Consider the following 23,391-nt stretch of genomic DNA (forward strand, 5'->3'; position numbering starts at 1 on the left):
ATTTCCTGTACCTCCTCATCCAAGTCATTAATAAAAATGTTGAAGAGCACAGGGCCCAGAACTGAACCCTGCAGTAGCCCGCTTGTTACCTCCCCCAACTTTGAGAAGGAACCATTGACAAGCACTCTTTGAGTACGATTCTGGATCCACCTGATAGTTGTTTCATCTAGCCCATATTTAGCTAGCCTGCAATCAGAATATCATGGGGCACTTTGTCAAAAGCTTTGCTGAAGTTGAGATATATTTTAAAAGGTAAAGGTGTCCCCGCATTTATAGTGCGAGTCGTTTCCGACTCTTAGGGTGATGTCTTGCAACGTTTACTAGGCAGACCGTATATATGGGGTGGGATTGCCAGTTCCTTCTCTGGCCTTTCTTTACCCCCCAGTGTATGCCGGGTACTCATTTTACCGACCACGGATGGATGGAAGGCTGAGTGGACCTCGACCCCTTTTACCGGAGATTTGACTTCCTCCTTCCGTTGGAATTGAACTCCAGCTGTGAGCAGAGCTTCGGCTGCGTTACCGCCACTTACCATTCTGTGCCACAGAGGTTCTTGAGATATATTATGTTCACCGAATTCCCACAGTCTACTAGGGAGGGTACCGAACAAAAATGCAATAAGCTTAATCTGGCAGGATTTGTTCTTGACAAATCTATGCTGGCTTCTAGTAATCACAGCATTGTTTTCAAGGTACTTATAGACTGACTGCTTTGTAATCTGCTCCAGAATTTTCACAGGGATTGATTCCAAGCTGACTGGTCTTCAGGTTCCTCCTTTTTTGCCCTTTTCAAACTTTTGACGTTAGCTCTCCTCTAGTCATCCAGCACTTCACCCATCCTCCACGATTTCACAAAGACAATAGACAATGTTTCCGAGAGTTCTTCAGCCAGTTCCTTTATTACTCTAGGATGCAGTTCATCAGGCCCTGGAGATCTGAAGTTGTTCAAAGTAATTAGGTATTCCATGACAGTTTGTCTATCAATCTCACGCTGCAATCCTGCCCCTTCCACTTCACATTTGCCAGGAGGGTCATAGATCTTCTTTTGGGAGAAGGCTGGGTCTGTGTGGATCCTTGTCAGATCTGGGAACCAAGCAAGGAGGGAGCTATCAGCATCAGCAACCTGCCATGGCACCATGTAACACCAGTGCAGAGGCCTCCTGCTGCTTATAAGCTCCCATCATTGCCTTGCACCAACCACTACACACACATGATGAAAACGCATCGTGTAAGAATCTGGTCATAGAACAGAAAAAAGGAAGAAACACACACACACACACACACCTGCAAAAAGGGGAGTAATGAAAGGAGTTATTCATCCTGTCCACTAAAGGCAAGAAAGATTTTTTTAAAATGTTAACCTGAGAGCAGAGGTTGTCCAACAACTAAAAGACTGAACTATGACATCTGCTAGTTTGAATGCTGGCTCTGCCCTGAACTTATTAGGTAGCCTCAGGCAAATCACTCTCATCCTCAGAGAGCCTCCGCCACCATCTGCAAAATGATAGTGAATGTTGCAGACTTCTTGGAAAGATCATGACAAGATGATTTATGTGGAAGCACATTCTTATCTTTATAAAAGGTAAAGGTGTCCCCGCACTTGTAGTGCGAGTCGTTTCCGACTCTTAGGGTGACATCTTGCGACGTTTACTAGGCAGACCGTATATATGGGGTGGGATTGCCAGTTCCTTCCCCGTCCTTTCTTTATAACTTTTGCTTAAAATTGGCAACAAACATTAGGCTGGGGGTGGGGGCGGGGAACCTCAGGCCCAGGGGTCAAATGAAGCCTCTCTATCTGGCCCTCAGGACTCACCCTCTCTTCAGACACACTTTGTTCCCCATGCCAAACCCTGCACCAGCCCTACTTCATACCCTCCTTGAGTGTTTTTGCCTGGCTTGAATGTGTCCTTGAACTCTCCTAATGCCTTTTGGATGCCTGGATGGAAGATAGAGAGGGGTGTGAGTGCATGTGTAATCTAGCCGAGGGGTTCCAAAACCACTGTCTGTGCATTTCATTCAGGTGGTCCACAGCATTAAATATTTCTACTGATTTTTAATGGTATTTTCTCTGATTTTTTTGTTATATTGTATTTTACTGTACAGTACTGCTATGGGCTTCCACCCCTGCACGCTTTGGACACCAACCTCAGCACCTAACTCCAGGAATGCCAACACCCACCCAGGCCTTGCCGAACTCCCTCACCCCTTAGATCTGACCAAGTCCCCTACACATACAGGTCAACAAGCCTCTCCCCCCCCCCGATTTTAGACCTTGTGCCACCAGGAGGAGGGAAGCAGCAGGCTCAAGCAAGCTGCCCAGAAACAACTGCCCCCACTGTCCTGACTAGTCCTCTGTGGCTTCCCCAGCCACTGCCATGGCCCTGCAGCGTCGTCAGTGTCCTGATCGCCCCCTTGCCGCCCCTAGCCCGCCTGCTACCATGGATGGCTGTTGTCTTGCTATGTGACTGCAGCCTAAGAAAAACCTAGATATAGGAAGACAATTTACATTTCCATAGAACTGAAAATGTAATACAGTAGAATACAACATAAGAATTAAAAAATGTAATAAAGATACAATTAAAAAACATACAGCACCTAGCACAGCACACTGCAATTGCTACAATGGGCAGAAAAACCATCAAATAGTCTGCCAAGGCCATCAGTAATTTCCAGGTGGTCTGCGGAGAAAAAAGTCAGGGAACCACTAACCTAGCCTACCATACAAAGGGAAAATTTACATTTGGTGTGGTCCCCAGAAGGTCACCCAGATGGAATGTGGTCCTTGAACTGAAAAAAGTTCCCCACCCCTGTTTTAAAGGAAACAGCTCAGCAACAGCACCATCTGCCCAGAGATGTGGCAGAATCACCCTTCCTTTCAGGTGATGAAGGAGCTTTGCTGCATTTTGGTGGTGGTGTGGGTATGCTTCAGTTATAAGAAACCTTGGGAAAGGGTGTGTACATTGGATGACTCAGTGGAGTCCATCCTTTCTTTCTATAGCTTCAGCAGTTTACCAAAATCCATGCTCACACACTCTGAAAAGAATAAAACAAAACCCCAAAACTAGGACATCTGTAAGAACATTCCCCCTTGAGCAGATAGTAAAGCCAAGCATAGAGAAATATGGGGAATCAGCCCATCCAGCCTTCACCAATCTGTTGCCTTCCAGATGTAACATCTGAAGGGCACCAGGTTGGCATAGGCTATCCTAGCTGAACCTTTTGCCTAAAAGGAATTCATGCAGACCAAAATAAAGGCAGTAATCTAATAAACAAGACAGAACAAGTATTTCTGCCAGTGGAATTTTACTTTAAAACTTTCCGAAATGAAGCTGAAGACACCTGTTCCATTCTTTGTATAGTTCGCTACATGCTGGCAAAAAAATAATTTAAATCCATAAAGACACGGGGGAGCACAGTTTGCTGCACATTCTTGTGACACCAAAAACAGGTATTTGTTGATGCCCGCAAAATCTTCAGGGCCATATCAGTGTAGCAGACTAGGGAAATATGCTGTCTGATTAGGGAAGTGGACAGGTTCTTGAGGAGCTCAGCTTTAATTTTTTACGAAGCAAGTTTCCAGCCAACATGGCATTCAGACAAAAAATCTGAAATGGGGAAACCTGGGTATGAATTTCTTTGATCAGCGGTAGAGTAACTTTACCCTCAGAACAGCCTCTCAACTACACATCCTAGGTACCTAGTCCATAGCAACCTGCCCTTATAGACTGTTATAGACTGACTCCTTTCCCCTCAATTTTCCATGACCCTCAAGACTATTCTGTCTTTTGCAAGAAATTCCCACATCTGCAGACACAAAAAAAGCAAAACAGCCCTTCATAAAAGAATGATATAGCTATTTGTGTGCAAATTGTGTGAAGCAATTTAAGAAAGTTAATGCACATTTTTTCAATTTGCATAACCTGTCCTGGATGACAGGATCTGGGATACCAGGTGCAAAATTCAATTTTAGAAAAGAAGTTCAGCAGGCTTGCAGCAGCCCTGGAAGTAAGTCCACAAAAGTTAACACCCCAAAGAACTTTTACTATCCATTTGTGCCGTACTGATTGCTGGCTGGGATGGATGAAAGCAGGATAATAATCTCTTCCAATGTACAATAGTTGGCGTGACTGTGAACCTGGGAGAGACTCTTACCACCATAGGTGAGCAACTATTTCTAAAACATTTTCAAGTGACCCAAAATAGCTCCTTTTCAGAGAACACTGCCTGCTAGTGTCCTAGAGTCTGAAATTGTCAGGCTTTCTGTGAAAGTGTTAAAATCTTACAGGAATTTCTATGCCTGCAGGATTGCCCTGGCCTCTTGAAAAGCAGATACCACAAAAGTAGAGTGGTCTCCTGGCAAAAGGATTTAGTATCACAACACAAAATACCCTGTCCTTATTCTTTGCAGCAGTATTTTGTTTGTGTCCTCACCAGGGCTTCCTTCCTCCTTTTGTGGTTTCACCAGGGTACAATCCCTGGCACAGCAATCTTGTTTTACTAGTTTTCAGAAATGCACAGGATATGATCCTCCATATCACAGCTGCCCGTGCATTTGAAGGACAATAGATCATTTTGTAATGCCAAGCTACAAAATTCCTTTCAAGACCAGCACACACAAAAAATGATCCTTATAGGACTATTAAATAATAAAAAAATCACTGATTTTGCTATTAAAAATGAGTTGCTTATCACAGACAACAGCTAATAAAATGCATAATTATTAGGCATGCAACAAAGATTATAGCTGCTGTGTTGTTTATTTATTTATTTTCTTTATATCCCACCTTTTGCCCAGTAGAAGGCCAGGGAGGCTTCAGGACCCTATCACCTCACCTGGAGGATCACTCCTCCTCAGCTATATGCTGATTTGTTATGAGGCAGAAAGCACTCTTTAGTTGTTTAGCTATCAAGGCACCCACATTCCAAATCACATCTGCAACAACAAAGCAGTCCCACCCTCCTTTCACCAGGACTGGATGAAATAATAAGTTCAGTTTTGAAATGTTGGAGTAGGGCAGTCGGAACATGGCACTGCGGATGTGGGCAAGAAGACTCTAGAACCTTTAAGGTGGGGAACGTTAGGTCTGGGGGCCAAATGTGGTCCTCCTGGCCCCCTAACCCAGCTCTCAGGATCCTCTCTGAGGCCATGCTCCTTACTGGCCCTGCACCACACACTCTGTTAGTACTTTTGCCCAGCTGGAATGTGTTGCTGAACTGTGGTAATGCCTCTTGTTTACCTGGGTAGAAGACGGAGACATGTTTGTTCTTCTAAGTGGAGTCCGTGGACCACTAGTGGTCTGCAAGCTCCACTCAGGTAGTCTGCGGCAAGGTCGCAAAATAGTTGAGAAAACTATATGTAGTCAGCTCTGCTAAAGCTGACAAACATTACACCCAACTTCACAGAACTTTGCTCACAAAAACATCCCTCATATTAGAAAGGCACAATAGTCATTAAAATACGAGTTACATATGCACCTTTATTTGCAGAACAAAAATAAGTAGTTCGCCAAGACCACTTTAATAGCAACTTTAAAATTGTTTACAAAAAATAAAAAAGGCTGAGAACTGCTGTCTTTCTCCAGGACACACTAGCTTTCTATGCATAGGAATTTTCTTTTTGTAGGAAGGCGCATTTAATGATGTGAGCCCACTCCTGATGCCTAAAGTGATGCAACCTCAAAACAGGTTGACTCCCTCCAACTCCTGCATGTAAGAATGCCTAATTCAGGGACAAGGAACCTGTGGCTCCCCAATTGTTGCTGGTCTACAGCTCTCCTGATCCCTGACCATGCTGCCTGAGGCTGATGGGAGGTGAAGCCCTGCATATTTCCCATCCTTGGCCTAGGCTGTTGCCCCAGTTAGCCTACAGCAGATGTTGTAAGATTCCAGTGCCCATCAGCCCCAGCCAGCATGGCCAATGGTCAGGGATGAGAGGAGCTGTAGTACAGAAACACGGGGGGGGCACAGGTTCTCACATGCAGGAGTTGGAGGAAGTCAGCCTGTTTTGAGGTGTATCACTTGAGGCATCAAGCATGGGTTCACATGATTAAATGTGCCTTCCTACAAAAAGAAAATTACTTAGGTTACCCCTACCCTGAAGGTAAAAGATCAGGGAGCCTTCTGTTTAAACAGGTGGTTTTTTTTAAAAAAAAAATTAAATTAGTTGCTGCTGACCCTCCCTTGTTCCTCTCCCTCTACCAGCTTTCTAGATCTGAAAATGAGAGTGGCGGAGGAGGGAGGAAGTACTCTTGCAGAACAGCAGCACACACTGCCCTGTCAATATGTTGGCCAGTATCTTGTGTGAACTGAGCAGATTCTTAAAGCATATGGGAGGTGTAGTTCAAAACATCTGGACAGCAACAGGGTGGCAGAGGCTGTTGTAGAATGTGCAGGGATTACAAAGCAGGAAAGTAAAGGTGGAAAAACTTCAAAAAGTTGAAAGTTTGAAAGCTGAGCTAATGCTGAAAGAGGAACCAACCAAGACAGAGGAACTACCTCACAGCCAAGGTATCTGTAGGAAGCCAGCGTCCTTGCACATTCAACCCGTCCTCTTGCCAGCCTTTCTAATTCCCCTTCCCACCCTCAGAGATAAAGGTAGATGGCTTGGGCATTGACCTGGGAGGAATATTTCAGAAACGGGGTGGGAAGAGAAGGGGGGGATGTGGGGTGCGTGTAAATTTGTGCCAAAATTCCTCTCAAAAGAAGACATTACATCTTGGCAGGAGTTGCTATTCACAGGCTACAGCAGCCGTTTGAAACCCAAATCTCCACAAAGTGGATACTACAGGTCTGCCTGCAGTAAGTATATTCTCAGTAGTCGGACACCAAACATAGAATCTCTTTTGCCCTACACTTCCTTTTGACTTGCAGGAATGCCGAATGAGTTATTTATGCTTAGGTTCCCGTGGCTGCACTCCAGGCAGAATGCACATGCTTTCCCTTCTCTTCTTTTAAATGGAATTGTAGTCTCGTCTGACAGTCCAGAAAAGTTGAAAAGACCTTTTGTTACAGAGGGCAAGAACGGCTGGAGTATAAGTTATACAAACACGCTTGCATTTTCTAGACTAAAACTGACTGCATTCCAGTCCCTCAGTGCATCAAAAGACACTAAAATATTTCAGAACTCTTTGCTGTTGCCTAACAAAGATACATCTGATGGCAAAGTTGCTATTTAAAAACTAAACAAAATAAAGCTCCAAGAGCAGCTGAATCCCAGGAATATAATTTTGTGAAGATCCACCAACAGTTTTCCCTGCATAAACCCCACAAAAGGAGAGGCTTAACACTGAACGCTCCTTCCTTTCAAATGGACCTTCTTGCAGCAAAAGGAATGTTTCCAATATTTGCAAGGGATCCTTTAAAGCAGAGGTTCCCACACTGTGGTCTGTGAGCTTCATTCAGATGGTCCACAGTATGTCCACGTACAATATTCATACTGGTTTTTGTGGGTTTTTTATAGCTTCATTTGATTTCTTATATTGCATTTAATTTGCAGACCACAAAATTCAAACTGTAATAGCATAAAATGCTTCTTTGATTTCTTGTTTTGTATTGTATTATAATTTGCAAATAAAATAGAAGAAAAGCAGCATCTGATTGCATTCTATGGGATGCAAATGGTAATACAAAAAAGAATAAGAAAATAATTAAAAATCATACAGCATCTAGCACAATGCATTATAATTGCTATAACAGGCAGAAAAACCATTAAGCGCTCTGCCAAGACAATCAGGAATTTTCAAGTGGTCCATGGGGAGAAAAAGTTTGGGAACCACTGCTTTAAAAAACACACACAGAAAACAGACCAAGACAAGACAAACATCTCCAGCACTATTTTTCAAGGAGCTTGCATGTATCTTGTTACCAGAACAATTAGGATGCAAATCTCAAAATGTGCAAGCCTTCACTTAGCCAATAAACACAAAACTGGCATACATTGTCCTTGCAGAATAAAAGGCTTGCTGCTAAAATAGCAGCTCTACATAAATAAGCAACATTCTTCTTGGCTGAGGTCACTGACTTGCTCTATTCTACTTCACCCCTGTCTGGAATTTGACAATTTAAGTATGGGAGAGAAAGGCACTGCCACTCCCCTCTACAAAGTGCGCACACAAGCATGCATGCACAGAGAGAAATATGCTGTAGATTTCATTTAAAATTCCTTATTTGAAAAGTTTAAAATGTAAGCATTTTAAGAATGGCATCCTATGAAGGTAGCATGCAGGATAAAAGTCAGTTACATATATTTTAATTAAGGACTTAAAGGCTTGTGAAAATATCCCAACTGTTAAATGGAAAACAAAAACACCACTTACAAATTAAAGTTTATGGAGAATGCAGAAATGCATCTGTACTATATTTGCTATGTTTATTTATTTACTATATCCATGGGACAAGGTATAATGAGTTAGGGTTTACTTTTAAAATATATTTGTTGTATTGCATGTTACCAACCACCACAAATACAAATATAACCAGGGGCGGTGTGCTAGCAACAGAATGTGGTGTTAGGCCCAAGGTAAGTTCCTGAGAATTGCAGCTTGCTTTTTTAAAAAAAATCATGTTTTACATCTTGTGTATGTAAAGATGCATGTGGAAGTGTATGAGAAGGAACCTGTGTCCTCCGGAAGTCATTTCCTGTGTGCAGCATGCACTGAGCCCCACTGTCACTGCTGGGCCTTGGCAATGTGGGCCCAATAGTACCTTCCCTGAGCACATACAGGCCAGGCTCAATACTCATACGGCGGGTTAGGTTCCAGACCCCTGCTGAAAAGCGAAAATCGCCAAAAAGTGGAACACCAACAATAAAATTGTGCCTGACGCCCTTCTCGAAAAACGCCAAAAAAGTGGAACAAGCGCTGTATGAGTGGGGCCCTACTGTAATTGAAAACCGCCATATTAGCAGAATGCTGAGAAGCGGAATGCCGAGAAGCGGGACCCTACTGTATTGTCACTGAAGCCAACAAAATACAGAGTAACTGTGTTTGAGGGCAAACCCGTGTTCAACAGGCCTCAAACCATTGTGTCTCCCCCCAAACCACCACCTTCTAATACGGTGGCTCTCAAATTGTGTTCTAGGCAACCCCCAGAAGCTAACTGCTAATATACTACTATTGGGGTATAATAAGGGCACTTGCTCAGTTCATATGAAGTGAAAGGCCGGGCTATGCTCCACATGAACTGAAATCTCTGCAATGTGCAGGGATTGCATGGCAGACACTTCAGCCCAAATCAATATGGAAACCAGCCCCTAAAATGCAGAGCTTGGAAGTAACTAGTTACAAGTAACAAATTACTTGTAATCCATTATTTTTTTGAGTAACGCATGGGTAATTCCTTTACATTTTGATTGTGATAGACCTAGGAGTAATTTTACTACTTTTGTGGAGTAATTGTAATGTTTCCAGCATTACTTTTGAGCATTACTTGGGGGGGGGAAGCAAGGGAAGTCTTCTGCTCCTCTGATTTGTGGATGAAAATCATGTGCCTCAAACTGGGCTTCTGTGCAGCGTCGCTCTTCTCTGATGCTCTGTGGATGGGTAGGAGGCGACGAGGGAGGAGGCAGAAAGTGAGATGGGGTGGAATGGAGAAAACAATTATTTTAAAAAACGGATAGTGGTGGTGAAGCATGGAGTGGAGGGAAAAAGGATCCGGAGGTCAAGAACATGGATAAAGGAGGAGGAGGAGGAGGCAGCAGCAGAATGGAGATAAAGAACTGTGGAGGTGAAAGATGACAACGTGTGTGTTTGTGTGTGTGTGAATACTGTGTTTGCCTCCACCACCCTCTCTGGCTACTGTGCTGCATTTGCAGTATTTTAACTTTTTTGCATCTCAGGGGAAAATGTTTGCTTGAGTGAGTGTCCCCTAGTTGGTGGCAGGGCAGGGTCCGAGAGGTGGTTAAGTGAGAGAGATTATGCTGGCTGGCTGAGTGGGGGGGGGGTGCACTTGGTTTGATGTGCAAAGATCTGAGTAGTGACCTCAGCCTCCCTCCCCACCACCCTTACCAGTGGAGACCACCATTGCTATCTTATGAATAAAAATAATTATTCTACTACCTCTGTATGTGTCTGTTTATTTTTAATGTTGTTTTAGGCTACTCAGATGTGCAGCAGCCAAGACCAGCACCTTGTAGGCGTTTTTTTTAAAGTAACTGAAATGTAATTGTAGCATTACTTTGGAGGAAAAGTAAAGTAATCAGCTACTTTCAGAGCAATTGTAATTGTAACGGTAATTACTACTTTTTGGGCCATGTAACTGTAACTGTAATTTATTACTTTTTAAAAGTAATCTTCCAAGCTCTGCTAAAATGTAGGTTTTTGGGGGTGATGGTAGAAATCACTGCTCTAAGATAAACATTTATCTTAAAGCTATGGAGCTTTTACAATCATGACACTGTTGACTAGCTTTCTTCTTTTGTCATGTGAAGCCTGAGGAAAAGGTGCACATCTGGTAGAATTTTTCCCTTTTTGAGCTACACTGCCTATAGTGAATATTCTTGCCATCTAACATGATTGTGGTTCTCTGAAACACTGAACCAGAAGTAACAATTTGTTCTATTTTGTAATTTTAGGAATGAACAGAAGTAAAAACACTATCCAACTCAGGCCAAAAACCAGGGTCAACAAGTGCCCTTTCAACAATCCCCATGGAGAAGTTTCTGCAGCTAACTTGGGATCATCTTGTGGAAACCTTCCATCTAAACAGGAGAAAAAGGAAGGGTGGCTGTTTGAGCAGGCCTCGTGCCAAGCTGGTCTCTCTGATTAGCCAATCTGCTGCATTCATGTTCCCACATCAGTTTCAGTTCCCACAACTGGTCGAGATAATGTGGGATTTTTTTAGCAGCTAAAAAGCATATGATCGAGGCAGGGAGAAGTCACGCAGGGAGGGGGGAGAACCCAATCCTTGTGGGAATTTTGTATTTTTTCTTTCCATTCAACTCTTTGTGAATAGTTAACACTGCGTTGTTGGATGTGGAGGGGGAAGGACCACAAATCACATCCAAGGAGAGCCTAGGCAAGGATGTAAATAAAAGTACTGTAACCAGCTAGCCAATTATTTAGATTTATATGGCTGCCCATCAATAAACATTGCCTGGAAGGCTTAGAAAGCAATACAGTATTAAAAATGCAACACAGAGTAATTAAAATCAACAATAAGCAATACAAGACAACAAAAAGCTTTCCTTGTAACAGAGACAGCATAAACAGATCACAACTCAGACTAAAATGCACTAAACCACAACAATCCAAGTTTAATTTTTACCACAAAACCCTGTGGCAAGAAACTCTGAATTCTGCAAACTGCATAAATTCTGCAATTCAACAAGCTTGCATGCTTTCTCATGCTTTTTGTATTAATTCAGGTGTGGCTAGTCATTCAAAGCTACAAGCACTATGCTTAAGGTGACAAGCTCCGCACTGAAGCAGGTCCTCTTTTCTTCTGCCTCAGAGGCCATGCAATATTGTATCCCCAGGACTGGTAGGGTCCTTCCCTTTCTCACACCAGCACAAGTTATTATTAGAAAAATGGACCAGCAGGTACATGACTCAACTGTTGATTCATACATGTCTTTTTTAGAATACAATGTAATTTCTGTAACCGGAAAGGTGTGCATATTGCAACGCATGAAAGGCAATGCAAGGGTCTTTTCTTTATAGTTCTATTCAGATTATCACAAGTTGAATTATTATATTATGAGAGATGCAAGGGCCATTTGCTGGCACATGGAGCTCCTGCATATGCATAAGCCATGATTAAACCAATAAGTCTCTCATTAGCCATATTTTGGTTTCATCCAAACCAGACAACTAATTTTGAAATAAGACAGAATATTAAGACATGGTCTGAAAGTGATTTAATATCCTAGTTTTTTCCAAACTTAGTAACCATAACTACCCAGTTCAGATGAAATGGAAAACCACGTCTGCATACACACTATATATTTAAAGCACATCTCACCTCTGAACCCTAGGAAGTGTAGTTTCCAGTTTGCTAAGGATGCTGGGAATTGGAGCTCTGTGTGAGCTAAGCTACATTTCCCATGATTCTGGGTGGGTGGGAAATGTGCTTTAAATCTATGGGGTGTGTGCTGCCCATACCTAATTAGAGACTTCCTATTTTAATCATGGCTTGTGTGAAGGGGGTCCGTGCATGAGCAAAAGACATGTATATATCAAGCCAATATATGATTGTCTGAAGGAAACCAGTGTGTGTGTTTCTCAGACCAGAACCAGTTAGGGAGAGAATCCAAGAGTCCAGGGTTCACATGAAAATGTATTTATTTAAAACATTTTTATCCTGCTCTTCAGCCAAAAAGACCCCCAGAATCATAGAACACTAGAATTGGAAGGGGCCTATAAGGCCATTGAGTCCAATTTAAAAGCATACCCGACAGGTGCCTGTCCAGCTACTCCTTGAATGCCTTCATGGTTGGAGAGCCGACTACCTCCCTAGGTATTTCATCCCATTGTCATACTGCTCTTAACAGTTAGGAGGTTTTTCCTGATATTCAGCCAAAATCTGGCTTCCTGCAACTTGAGCCCATTATCCTGTGTCCTGCACTCTGAGATATAGAGAAGAGATCCCGGCCCTCCTCTGTGTGGCAATCTTTCAAGTACTTGAAGCTATCATATCTCCCTCACTATTCTTAAGGCTAAACATACCCAGTTCTTCCAGCCTCTCCTCATAGGGCTTTGTTTCCAGTCCCCTGATCATCCTCATTGCACTCCTCTGAAACGGTTCCAGTTTATCTGCATCCTTCCTAAAGTGCAGTGCCAGAACTGGATGCAGTACTCAAGAGGAAGCCTAACTAGTGCCGGATAGAGGGGAAGTAGTACTTCACGCCATTTGGAAACTATATTTCTGTTAATGCAGCCTAAAATAGCATTTGCCTTTTTTGAAGTGACATTGCATGGTTGGCTCATATTCAGTTTGTGATCAACAACAATTCCAAGATCCTTCTCACATGTAGTATTGCTGAACTAAATACCCCCCATTTTATGACTGCATTTCGTTTCTTTTTCCTAGGTGTAGACCTTTGCCCGTATCCCTGTTAAATTTCATTCTGTTGTTTTCAGCCCAATGCTCTAGCCTCTCAAAATCACACTGAATTTTGTTTCTGTCTTCTAGGGTATTAGCTATCCCTCCCAATGTTGTATCATCTGCAAATTTGATAAACATTCCCTGCACCTCTTAATCCAAGGCATTAATAAAAATGTTGAAGAGCACAGGGCCCAGATATGAGCTGTGCAATATCCTGCTTGTTACCTTCCGCAACATTGAGAAGGAACCATTGATAAACATTGTTTGAGTATGATTCTGTGGATCCACCTGATAGTTGTTCCATCCAGCCCACATTTAGCTAGCTTGCTAATCAGATTATCATGGGGCACTTTCTCAAAAGCTTTGCTGAAGTCAGTACATATTTTGACCACAGCATTTCCACAGTCTACCAGGGAGGTTGCCAAATTAGAAAATGAGATAATGTTAGTCTGGCAGGATTTGTTCTTGATAAATCTATGTTGGCTTCTAGGAATCACTGCATTGTTTTCAAGGTGCTTACAAGACTGTTCGCTTTATAATCTGCTCCAGAATTTTCCCAGGGATTGATGTCAGGCTGACTGGTCTGTAGTTCCCAGGTTCCTCCTTTTTGAAGACAGGAACAACATTAGCCCTCTTCCAGTCATCCGGCACTTCACCGGTCCTCCATGATTTCACAAAGATGATAGACAGTGGTTTCGGAAGTTCTTCAGCCATTTCCTTCAATACTCTAGGATGCAGTTTATTGGGCCCTGGAGATTTTAACTCGTTCAAAGTGATTAGGTATTCCCGGACTATTTGTCTATCAATCTCAACTTGCAATCCTACCTGTTCAACTTGTACTTCATGTTGGCCAGGAGGGTCATAGACCCTCTTTTGAGGTAAGACTGAGCCAAAGTAGGAATTCATCACTTCTACCTTTTCTTTGTCATCTATTATCATTTTGCCACCTTCACAGAATAGGTGCGCCACCATTTCTTTTCTCTGTCTTTTACTAGGGACATACCTGAAGAAAGCTTTTTTGTTGCTTGTGGCATCCCTCACTAACCTCAGTTCATTCTCAGCTTTAGCCTTCGTGATGCCATTCCTGCAATTCCGTGCTACCTGTCTGTACTCTTGCCTGGCCTTCCTTCCACTTCCTGTATGTGTCCTTTTTTGTTTTCAGGTCATCTCTAAGATTTTTGTGAAGCCACACTGGCTTCTTCTGCTGTACTCTCTCTTTTTTCCTTAGAAACTGGAATTCTGGAATTGTTTGCAATTGTTCCTTTGGATCTCCCACCCATCTTGGACTCCTTTTCTCATTAGGGTCACTTGCCATAGAACGTTACTTATCATTGTTATGAGTTTATTAAAATTGGCTTTCCTGAAATCCAGAAAATACCTATGGCTACCCTCAGCTTTAGCTTCCTTTAAAATAAAGAACTCAAGTATAGTGTGGTCACTTTCCCCCACAGTTGCCGTATCTGCCACTTCATCCACTAATTCATCTCTGTTGGTAAGAATCAAGTCAAGGATAGCTGATCCTCTAGTTCCTTCCTCCACCTTTTGTAGGAGAAAGTTATCAGCAACACAAGTCAGGAATTTCTTGGAGGGGCCGTGCTTGGCAGAATTTGTCTCCCAACAGGTATTGGGGTAATTAAAGTCCCCCATTACTACTATATCATGCCACCTTGAAACATATGTAACTAGAGAACTTAAGAACGCCTGGTGGATAAAGAAAGCTCAAAAAAATCCAGCACTTTGCAGATGCTCACAATGCATGGGTCTTTTTTAATGTCACAAAGGCCATCTATGGACCAACAAATTACGGTACAAATCCCTTATGTTCAATGGATGGTAGCAAATTTCTTAAGGATAAAGAGTCTATTGCACTGCACTGGAAAGAGCATCACCACAACCTCCTTAACTTTATTGTGGCTGATGAGGTCTTCTCACAAATTCCACAGCAACAGCAAGGGAGCGACTCCCTTACGAGGAAAGGTTGCAGCATTTGGGGCTTTTTAGTTTAGAGAAAAGGCGGGTCAGAGGAGACATGATAGAAGTGTATAAAATTATGCATGGCATTGAGAAAGTGGATAGAGAAAAGTTCTTCTCCCTCTCTCATAATGCTAGAACTCGTGGACATTCAAAGAAGCTGAATGTTGGAAGATTCAGGACAGACAAAAGGAAGTACTTCTTTACTCAGCGCATAGTTAAACTATGGAATTTGCTCCCACAAGATGCAGTAATGGCCACCAGCTTGGATGGCTTTAAAAGAAGATTAGACAAATTCATGGAGGACAGGGCTATCAATGGCTACTAGCCATGATGGCTGTGCTCTGCCACCCTAGTCAGAGGCAGCATGCTTCTGAAAACCAGTTGCCGGAAGCCTCAGGAGGGGAGAGTGTTCTTGCACTCGGGTCCTGCTTGCGGGCTTCCCCCAGGCACCTGGTAGGCCACTGTGAGAACAGGATGCTGGACTAGATGGGCCACTGGCCTGATCCAGCAGGCTCTTCTTATGTTCTTATGTTCTTAACAAACCAGAGACGAGCTTGCAGTATCCCCTAATTTGGATGAAGACACTAAAGCCATCAATCAAATCAAGAACAACAAAGCTAGTGGACCTGATGGGATTCCTGCTGAAGTCTTTAAAGAAGGTGGGCCTGAACTTACACAACAACTTCATAAGCTCATTGAAAAAATCTGGATGAGGGAGGAGATCCCGGAAGACTTTAGGGATGCCATAATTATCACCCCTTTTTAAGAAGGATGATAGAACAGATTGCAGGAACTATCGAGGTATCTCCCTTCTTGCTACCGCAGGTAAAATCCTTGCAAGGATCCTTGCAAATCGCCTCCTCCGATCTCAGAGGATGTCCTCCCCAAATCTCAAAATGGTTTCCGCCCTTCCAGGGTGACAGTGGATATGATCTTCACTGCACAACAGCTTCAAGAAAAATGCTGGGAGCAGAATTGACCTTTATATATGGCATTTATTGATCTCACTAAGGCCTTTGACACTGTGAATTGAACTGCTCTCTGGACCATCCTTCTGAAAACTGGATGCCCTGATAAATTTGAAAATATTTTGCGACTCCTTCATGACAACATTACAGCAACAATTTTGGACAACAATGGCTTTCAGAGCGATCCATTCAGAGTCGGATCAGGCGTAAAACAGGGATCATAGAATCATAGAATACTAGAGTTGGAACGGGCCTACAAGGCCATTGAGTTAATGCAGGAATCCAAGTCAAAGCATTTCCGACAGATGGCTGTCCAGTTGCCTCTTGAATGCCTCCAGTGTTGGAGAGCCCACTACCTCTCTAGGTAATTGGTTCCATTGTCGTATGGCTCTAACAGTTAGGAAGTTTTTCCTGATGTCCAGTCGAAATCTGGCTTCCTGCAACTTGAGCCCATTATTCCGTGTCCTGCACTCTGGGACGATCGAGAAGAGATCCCGGCCCTCCTCTATGTGACAACCTTTCATGTACTTGAAGAGTGCTATCATATGTCCCCTCAGTCTTCTCTTCTCCAGGCTAAACATGCCCAGTTCTTTCCGTCTCTCCTCATAGGGCTTTGTTTCCAGTCCCTTGATCATTTTTGTTGCCCTCCTCTGAACCTGTTCAAGTTTGTCTGCATCCTTCTTGAAGTGCAGAGACCAGAACTGGTCACAGTATTCAAGATGAGGCCTAACCAGTGCTGAATAAAGAGGAACTAGTACTTCATGCGATTTGGAAACTATACTTCTGTCAATGCAGCGTAAAATAGCATTTGCCTTTTTTGCAGCCACATCACACTGTTGGCTCATATTCAGCTTGTGATCAACGACAATTCCAAGATCCTTCTCACATGTTGTACTGCTGAGCCAAGTATCCCCCATCTTATAACTGTGCATTTGGTTTCTTTTTCCTAAGTGTAGAACTTTGCTTTTATCCCTGTTGAATTGCATTCTGTTGTTTTCAGCCCAATGCTCCAGACTATCAAGGTCCCTTTGAATTTTGTTTCTGTATTCCACGGTATTAGCTATGTCCCCCAATTTTGTATCATCTGCAAATTTGCTAAGCATGCTTTGTACCTCCTCATCCAAGTTGTTAATAAAAATGCTAAAGAGCACTGGGCCCAGAACTGAGCCCTGTGGTACCCCACTCGTTACTTCCGCCCAGTTTGAGAAGGAACTATTGATAAGCACTCTTTGAGTACGATTCTGGAGCCAACTGTGGATCCACCTGATAGTTGTTCCATCCAGCCCACATTTAGCTAGCTTGCTAATCAGAATATCATGGGGCACTTTGTCAAAAGCTTTGCTGAAGTCGAGATATATTATGTCCACAGCATTCCCACAGTCTACAAGGGAGGTTACCCGATCAAAAAATGAGATGAGATTAGTTTGGCAGGATTTGTTCTTCATAAATCCATGTTGGCTCCTAGTAATCACTGCATTGCTTTCAAGGTGCTTACAGATTGACTGCTTTATAATCTGCTCCAGAATTTTCCCAGGGATTGATGTTAGGATGACTGGTCTGTAGTTCCCCTGTTCCTCCTTTTTACCCTTTCTGAAGATAGGGACAACATTAGCTCTCCTCCAGTCACCCGGCACTTCACCAGTCCTCCACGATTTCGCAAAGATAATAGACAGGGGTTCTGAGAGTTCTTCAGCCAGTTCCTTCAATATTCTAGGATGCAGTTTATCAGGCCCTGCCGATTTGAACTCATTCAAAGTGATTAGGTATTCCTTGACCATTTGTCTATCAATCTCAAGGTCCAATCCTGACCCTTCTACTTCATGTTTCAATAAAAAACAAGACAGATTCTGCTCTCAGGTTTACAATCTAAAAGATAGGATACAAAAGAAGAAAAGGATGGGAAGGGAGGAAGAAAAAAACAAACTTAGACACCAGTGGAAACAGTTCAGGGACACGATGACCTAAAAGGAGCTGGTCTCTCAGCAGAGCCGATGGAATGGCCCTGCTTCCTATTTTTCTGCTACAGTTTGAAGTGGCAGGAATGGGCTGATCATCAACTGTGCTTATGCGATGAAGCTGCTTTTTCTGACGAGTGCCTGCTTTTCAATGGTCATAAAATTGGTCCCCACCCCATTTGTTAAGGGGGTGTATGCAGGAGAAATTTAGCAACTACAGGTTGTGCTGAGAGGAAGAGATTATAGGGGGACTCTTCTCCCCTCCCAATAGCTATCACCTCCATATGCTGAACAAGCAACCTGACCCATGCTGCCTCTGACTAATCCCCTTCCCCCAACCAGCCTGATCTTAGGGCAGGAGTGCCCTCAGAATTTTATGTCTAAGAAATAACCACCTAGGTCTGAAGAGAAGGTTTAGCAGAGTCCAGGCCACGTGGTGGGGTTTTCTTCACCCACCTGCCTTAGACTGAGGTTATGCCCCTGATTACAGGTACACTGGTTAGGGAAGCTAAACCATCTTTGCTGCTACTTGCCTACTACACAATACTTGCCAGTACTTCCTCATATCAAAGAAATGAGCAACACTTTCTCATTATGGAAGTTCACATGCCTCAGCCTTGTTTCCACTTGTAGTCAAAAATCATAGGAAGTGATAACAAGATTAGTCAAAGCCTTCCCGCTGATCAATCCAATACATTTTTAGTGTCAGAGGTAAAAAATCCAAAATAAAGGACATACGAGCACCGGGAGTGGGGGGCAAGGCAGGGAGGACTTTCAGATAGGATGAAAAGGCAGTCTGCATATGTACAAGGCACTCTTTTCCTAATTATCAGTTGACAATTCCAAGGGCAAAAGTTTGAGTTGAGTTTGGCATTGGCAAAGTTTTGGCAAGCCCTGGTTTATATAACTTAAGGAGGGACGCTTGTTTTCTGTCAGTGTATAGCTAAATGCAGAGTTGGCCTTTCATGCATTTGTCAAACTCTCAGAACTCTAATTTTCAATGCAAGACAAAGGCAAGTCTGTAGCCCTCAAGATGCAGAGAACACTGCAAAAATAAGCAGTGTTCTCCAGGGGCACTTTTTGTGAAGCTTTTGGCAACCATGAGGATGGATTTCTTCCCCCTCTGGAGCTCCTGGCTGTCCCTGTGGTGCTCATCTGAACACCCACTTTGCCCCAATGCAAGTAGACATCATTCCTCCCTTTTGCAGTCACACATGAATGTCATCATTAGAATAAAACGCTATCACTTCTGCTGTTGCTGAATAAAAGGTGAAACAATCGTTGAACAACAGTTATGCAAATACAGAGGCTTCTGTGATGTAGTGGACAAAATGTTACCTTTGGATGTGGAAGGCCTCCATTCAAATTTCTGCACTGCAGTGAAGCTCACAAGATGGCCCATGAGCAAGTTACCATCTCTAGGTCTAAGCCAGCTTTCTTCGACGTGGTGCCCTGCAAATGTTTTGGACTACAACTCCCATCAGCCCCAGCCAGCAGAACCAACAGCATCTGGAGGACACCTAAGCTGGCCTAAGCTATTTTGCTGCTTCCTTGCTTATGTTAAGCCACTAGGGTTGGTTTTAGTTTAGGACTCCATCATAGTTTCTGTCTCAAATTCTCTGAAATGACAATGGGTGGCAATACTCAAAGTAGAGAGCTAGACAGGCTTAAGCTAGTGGCACTATTAGGCACAGATATCTGGGCTCCCACAGGAAGGAGCACCACCCTACTTTCCTGTTTTAAAAAATACCACTGCCCACGGGGAGTCATCCAAGGGATTTAGCACCCTTTCTTTTTACAGTTCAAAAACAAGCCATGGGGATTCAATGTGTGCTTGGAATGCAACTCAGTGGCTTGTGCTCTTTGAAAGTTTTGTTTTCTCCTTCCACCATGGAAGTCAGGGTGGAGCTCAGCATACACAGCACCCCTAAGCCCTCTCATTCTATCCTCCTAACAACTCTGTGAGGTAGGTTAGGCTGAAAGAGACATGACTGGCCCATGGCTCAGTGAGCTACATGACTCATGTGAGCTTCATGAGAGGGGATTTGAACCCAAGTCTCCCAAGTCCAAGTGCAAATCCTCTAATCACAACACAACACTACCACAAAAGTCTTGGACAAACAGTAGAGTCTTCCTATTGGCTTCTGTCACTGTTCAGCTCCCATTACACATCATACAGTGGTACTGATTGGGAGTTATAGTCTGGAACATCTGGAGGGCACCAGATTGGCAAAAGATGCTCTAACTGCCTGGTGTCCAACATGGCTGCCCCTCACCACATGTGGCAAAACAGCTATTGACCTGTGGCAAATTGATACTTTACTTCTACCACCTTTTTCAAAAATAAAACGAATAAATAAAATAATTTTATACATGTACCAGTTCAAAAAAGTGTCCATCCTCCGCCCTTCACTCACAGATTCGTCCTTACGTCCTATACACTGCAAAATGGACTTTGACATTTACAGTTCTCAACTATCTCAAGAGCTTGTGAGGCTTCTTTCTTTGGAGAAGCACCTTTTCAAGGCAGATATTTTACTTCAAATCACTCAACATCTGAAAGATGATTCAGTTGTTACTATGCAGATCTGTATTTTAAATTGAAATGAGATTCTAAATAGTTATTCCAAAACTGTTTTCAATTTTTGGTTCAACGAGGCTACTGCAAATCAACTTTTTCTGGTGAAATCAAACTAAAGATTGCAGATACTAGACGAAAATGTAGAGTAAGAGTTGAGATGTAGTCTAACCGATTTTATGCCTGATTTCCCTGCATTTCTTAACGAATCACAGAATAGAATTGTAGAATCTTAGCTAGAGCGTGCGATCAGCTGGAGCGTGGGGAGCTCGTGCGCTATAGCTGATCGCTGTCAGCTGGAGCTCGGTGTCTGGAGCTCCCCACGCTCCAGCTGATTGCCCCGATTAGCGGAATGCCGAAAAGTGGGGCCCTACTGTAGACAGAAACAGACAACTGGGGATAACATCACATGGGAACAGAGACACACATTACCGAACCTTGTGTGAGAATGTAAGGCACCAGCAGAAGCCCTAAGCCCCCAATCCCTCACTCCAGGTCATAGCGGAGGAATGAGAGGTGGGTGGAATGTCCTCCAGCCCTATCTACAAATAGAAATTCACAGTAAGGAAATTTCCATTTTTGCTAGATAGGGCTGGAGGACATTCCTGATTAGGGATGTAACAGAGCAGTATACTATAACACAGGGTGGGATTCCTCTGTCTAGTGAGGCAACACCTTCTGGAGCACCTTCCTACCAAATGCAGCGTCCACTGGGGAAATTAAACTATTTTGTAATGCCTGATGAATGTGTGTGGGAAGGCCCAAGCGGCTGCCCTACAGATATCCACAACAGGGAAACCCCCTTTACAGGCTGCTGATGCTGCCCCCCCCAAATTGAGTGTGCTGTGGTACCCAATGGGGGTTCCTTACCCAATGCCTCATATGCCTTCTCTATAGCCATTCTTAACCATCGGAAAATAGACGAGGTTGTCATCTTGCAGCCTCTCAATTTTCCCGAGAAAGACACAAAGAGGGTCTCTGACCTCCTAAACTCTAGTGAGCGGTCTAGGTAAAAACAAAGTGCCCTCTTCATATCAAGGGAATGCCATCTACGTTGGGGCAAAAGGAAGGCAGAACCACTTCCTAGGACCTATGAAAAACTGGGTAGAAAAACCTTGGGTAGAAAAGATGGATCTGGTCGAAGGACGACCTTGTCCTGTTGGGGTCTGAGGAAAGGGCCTCTAATTCAGGAACTCTGAGTGCAGAGGTAATGGACACCAGAAAAACTATTTTGAAGGTCAACAAGTTCAGGGGGCAGGTAGCCATCGGTTCGAATGGCGGACCTGTTAGCGCCATCAACACGCAGTTTAGATTCCAAGTGGGGAACCTATGTACTGTCTGGGGGGAAACAAGTGCAACCCCCTTGAGAAAATGTGTGATTAGGGGGTTGGACGAGAGCGAAGGCCCACCCAGGCTGAGTAGGATGCTACTAAGGGCCGCCGCCTGGCACCAAATGGTGGTTGCGCTCAGCCCCTTATCCAGACCCGACTGGAGGAACCCCAGGAGGACCTTAACATCCCTAGATACTGGTTCGGCCTCATTCGCAGAACAAGAAAACCTTCCACGTGGAGTATACTCTGTTCTTAGATTGTCTACGGGAAGCCAGTAGAGTGTCTAATACTCTCCCAGTGAATCCCATGTCTCTCAACCAGAGCTGCTCAGCTTCCAAGCTGTTAGCCAGAACGGTTCTGGCTGAGGATGGCATACTGGGCCCTGTAGCAGTAGATCCGGTTGTATTGACAACTGCCATGGGGTTCTGACTGACAGGTTCAGCAAGTCTGGAAACCAAGGGCATCTGGCCAATAAGGAGCCACAAGAATCAGTTCCGCCCTGAAGGTCCGCACCTGCTGAATTGTGCGCTGTATCAACCCAAACGGGGGAAAGGCATATTGAAGGCCTTCCGGCCACTGCATCTTGAGAGCATTTGTCCCCTGGGCCTGAGGACATGGTGTCCGGGTGAAGAGCCTGTCCAGCTGCCCATTTTCAAGGGTGGTGAAGAGGTCCACTATTGGTTCGCCCCACCATTGCATCACCTGGAGAAAGACTGCTGGGTTCAGCTGCCACTCCACCTCCTTGATCGAGGTTCTGCTGGGCCAGTCGCCTATGAAGTTGTTCATGCCCACCAGGTGTTCAGCTTTCAGGGAGGCCAGTTGTCCCTCACTGCTGGGGAAATCCTCACCGCCCATCTGCACCAAAGTAGGATGGCTTCCTGGTGGGGTAGCAGGAGCTGTTGCAGTGTCCTTGAGTGGAATTGAGCCCACGGAACCAAGTTGTATGACAAGACCATGAGCCCTTGGAGTCAAGCTAGGATCATCAGGTCCATCTTGGGAGATGAGGCTGTTTCCAAAAGCAGTTGACTGTAGCACCCTTTCGTCGGTGAGTCTCATCTGGAAGAGGCGCATGTCCATCTGTACTCCCAAGTGCAAAATCAGTTGGGATGGGATCAGCATGCTTTTCTTTGTGTTTACCACAAAACCCAACCTTGGAGCCAGGCTAGAGCGAGGTGGGTGTCTGTCCAGGACTGGCTTTCTGATGGCTTTCTCACCAGAATGTCGTCCAGGTAGGGATGTACGCAGATCCCCATTGTTCGTAGGTAGGCCATATCAGCACCCTTGGTGCTGAGGAGAGTCTGAAAGGCAGCACCAGGTACTGGAAGTGTCTGCTGCCGTATGAGAACCGGAGAAACCTTCTGTGTTGCCTGCGAATTGGAATATGTAGGTATGCCTCTGAGAGATCCACAGAGGTCAACCAATCCCCCTTTCTTAGAGCCACTGTTATGGATCGAAGGGTTTCCATTTTGAAATGTCTTTTGGTCACCCACCTGTTGAGCCATTTTAGAACTAAGATGGCCCTCATTCTTTTTGTCTACTAAGAAA

General features: G+C 44.0%; 1 protein-coding gene across 4 annotated transcripts in view; it reads right to left on the reverse strand.

The window, feature by feature from the left end:
* The window catches only part of WTIP (WT1 interacting protein), a 147,656-nt gene that overhangs the window by 69,911 nt on the left and 54,354 nt on the right, over positions 1 to 23,391 (reverse strand). The window contains exon 3 of one of the 4 annotated variants that reach the window (XM_061594586.1): positions 551 to 1,082. The exons of the other annotated variants lie outside the window; for them this stretch is intronic. Within the exon in view, the coding sequence (XP_061450570.1) occupies positions 814 to 1,082 (269 nt within the window). The 3' untranslated portion in view covers positions 551 to 813. Of the gene's footprint in view, positions 1 to 550; positions 1,083 to 23,391 lie in introns of those variants that run through there. 4 annotated transcript variants of the gene reach the window in all.

Source organism: Rhineura floridana, chromosome 13 (assembly GCF_030035675.1).
Source record: "Rhineura floridana isolate rRhiFlo1 chromosome 13, rRhiFlo1.hap2, whole genome shotgun sequence".
NCBI lineage: Eukaryota > Metazoa > Chordata > Lepidosauria > Squamata > Rhineuridae > Rhineura > Rhineura floridana.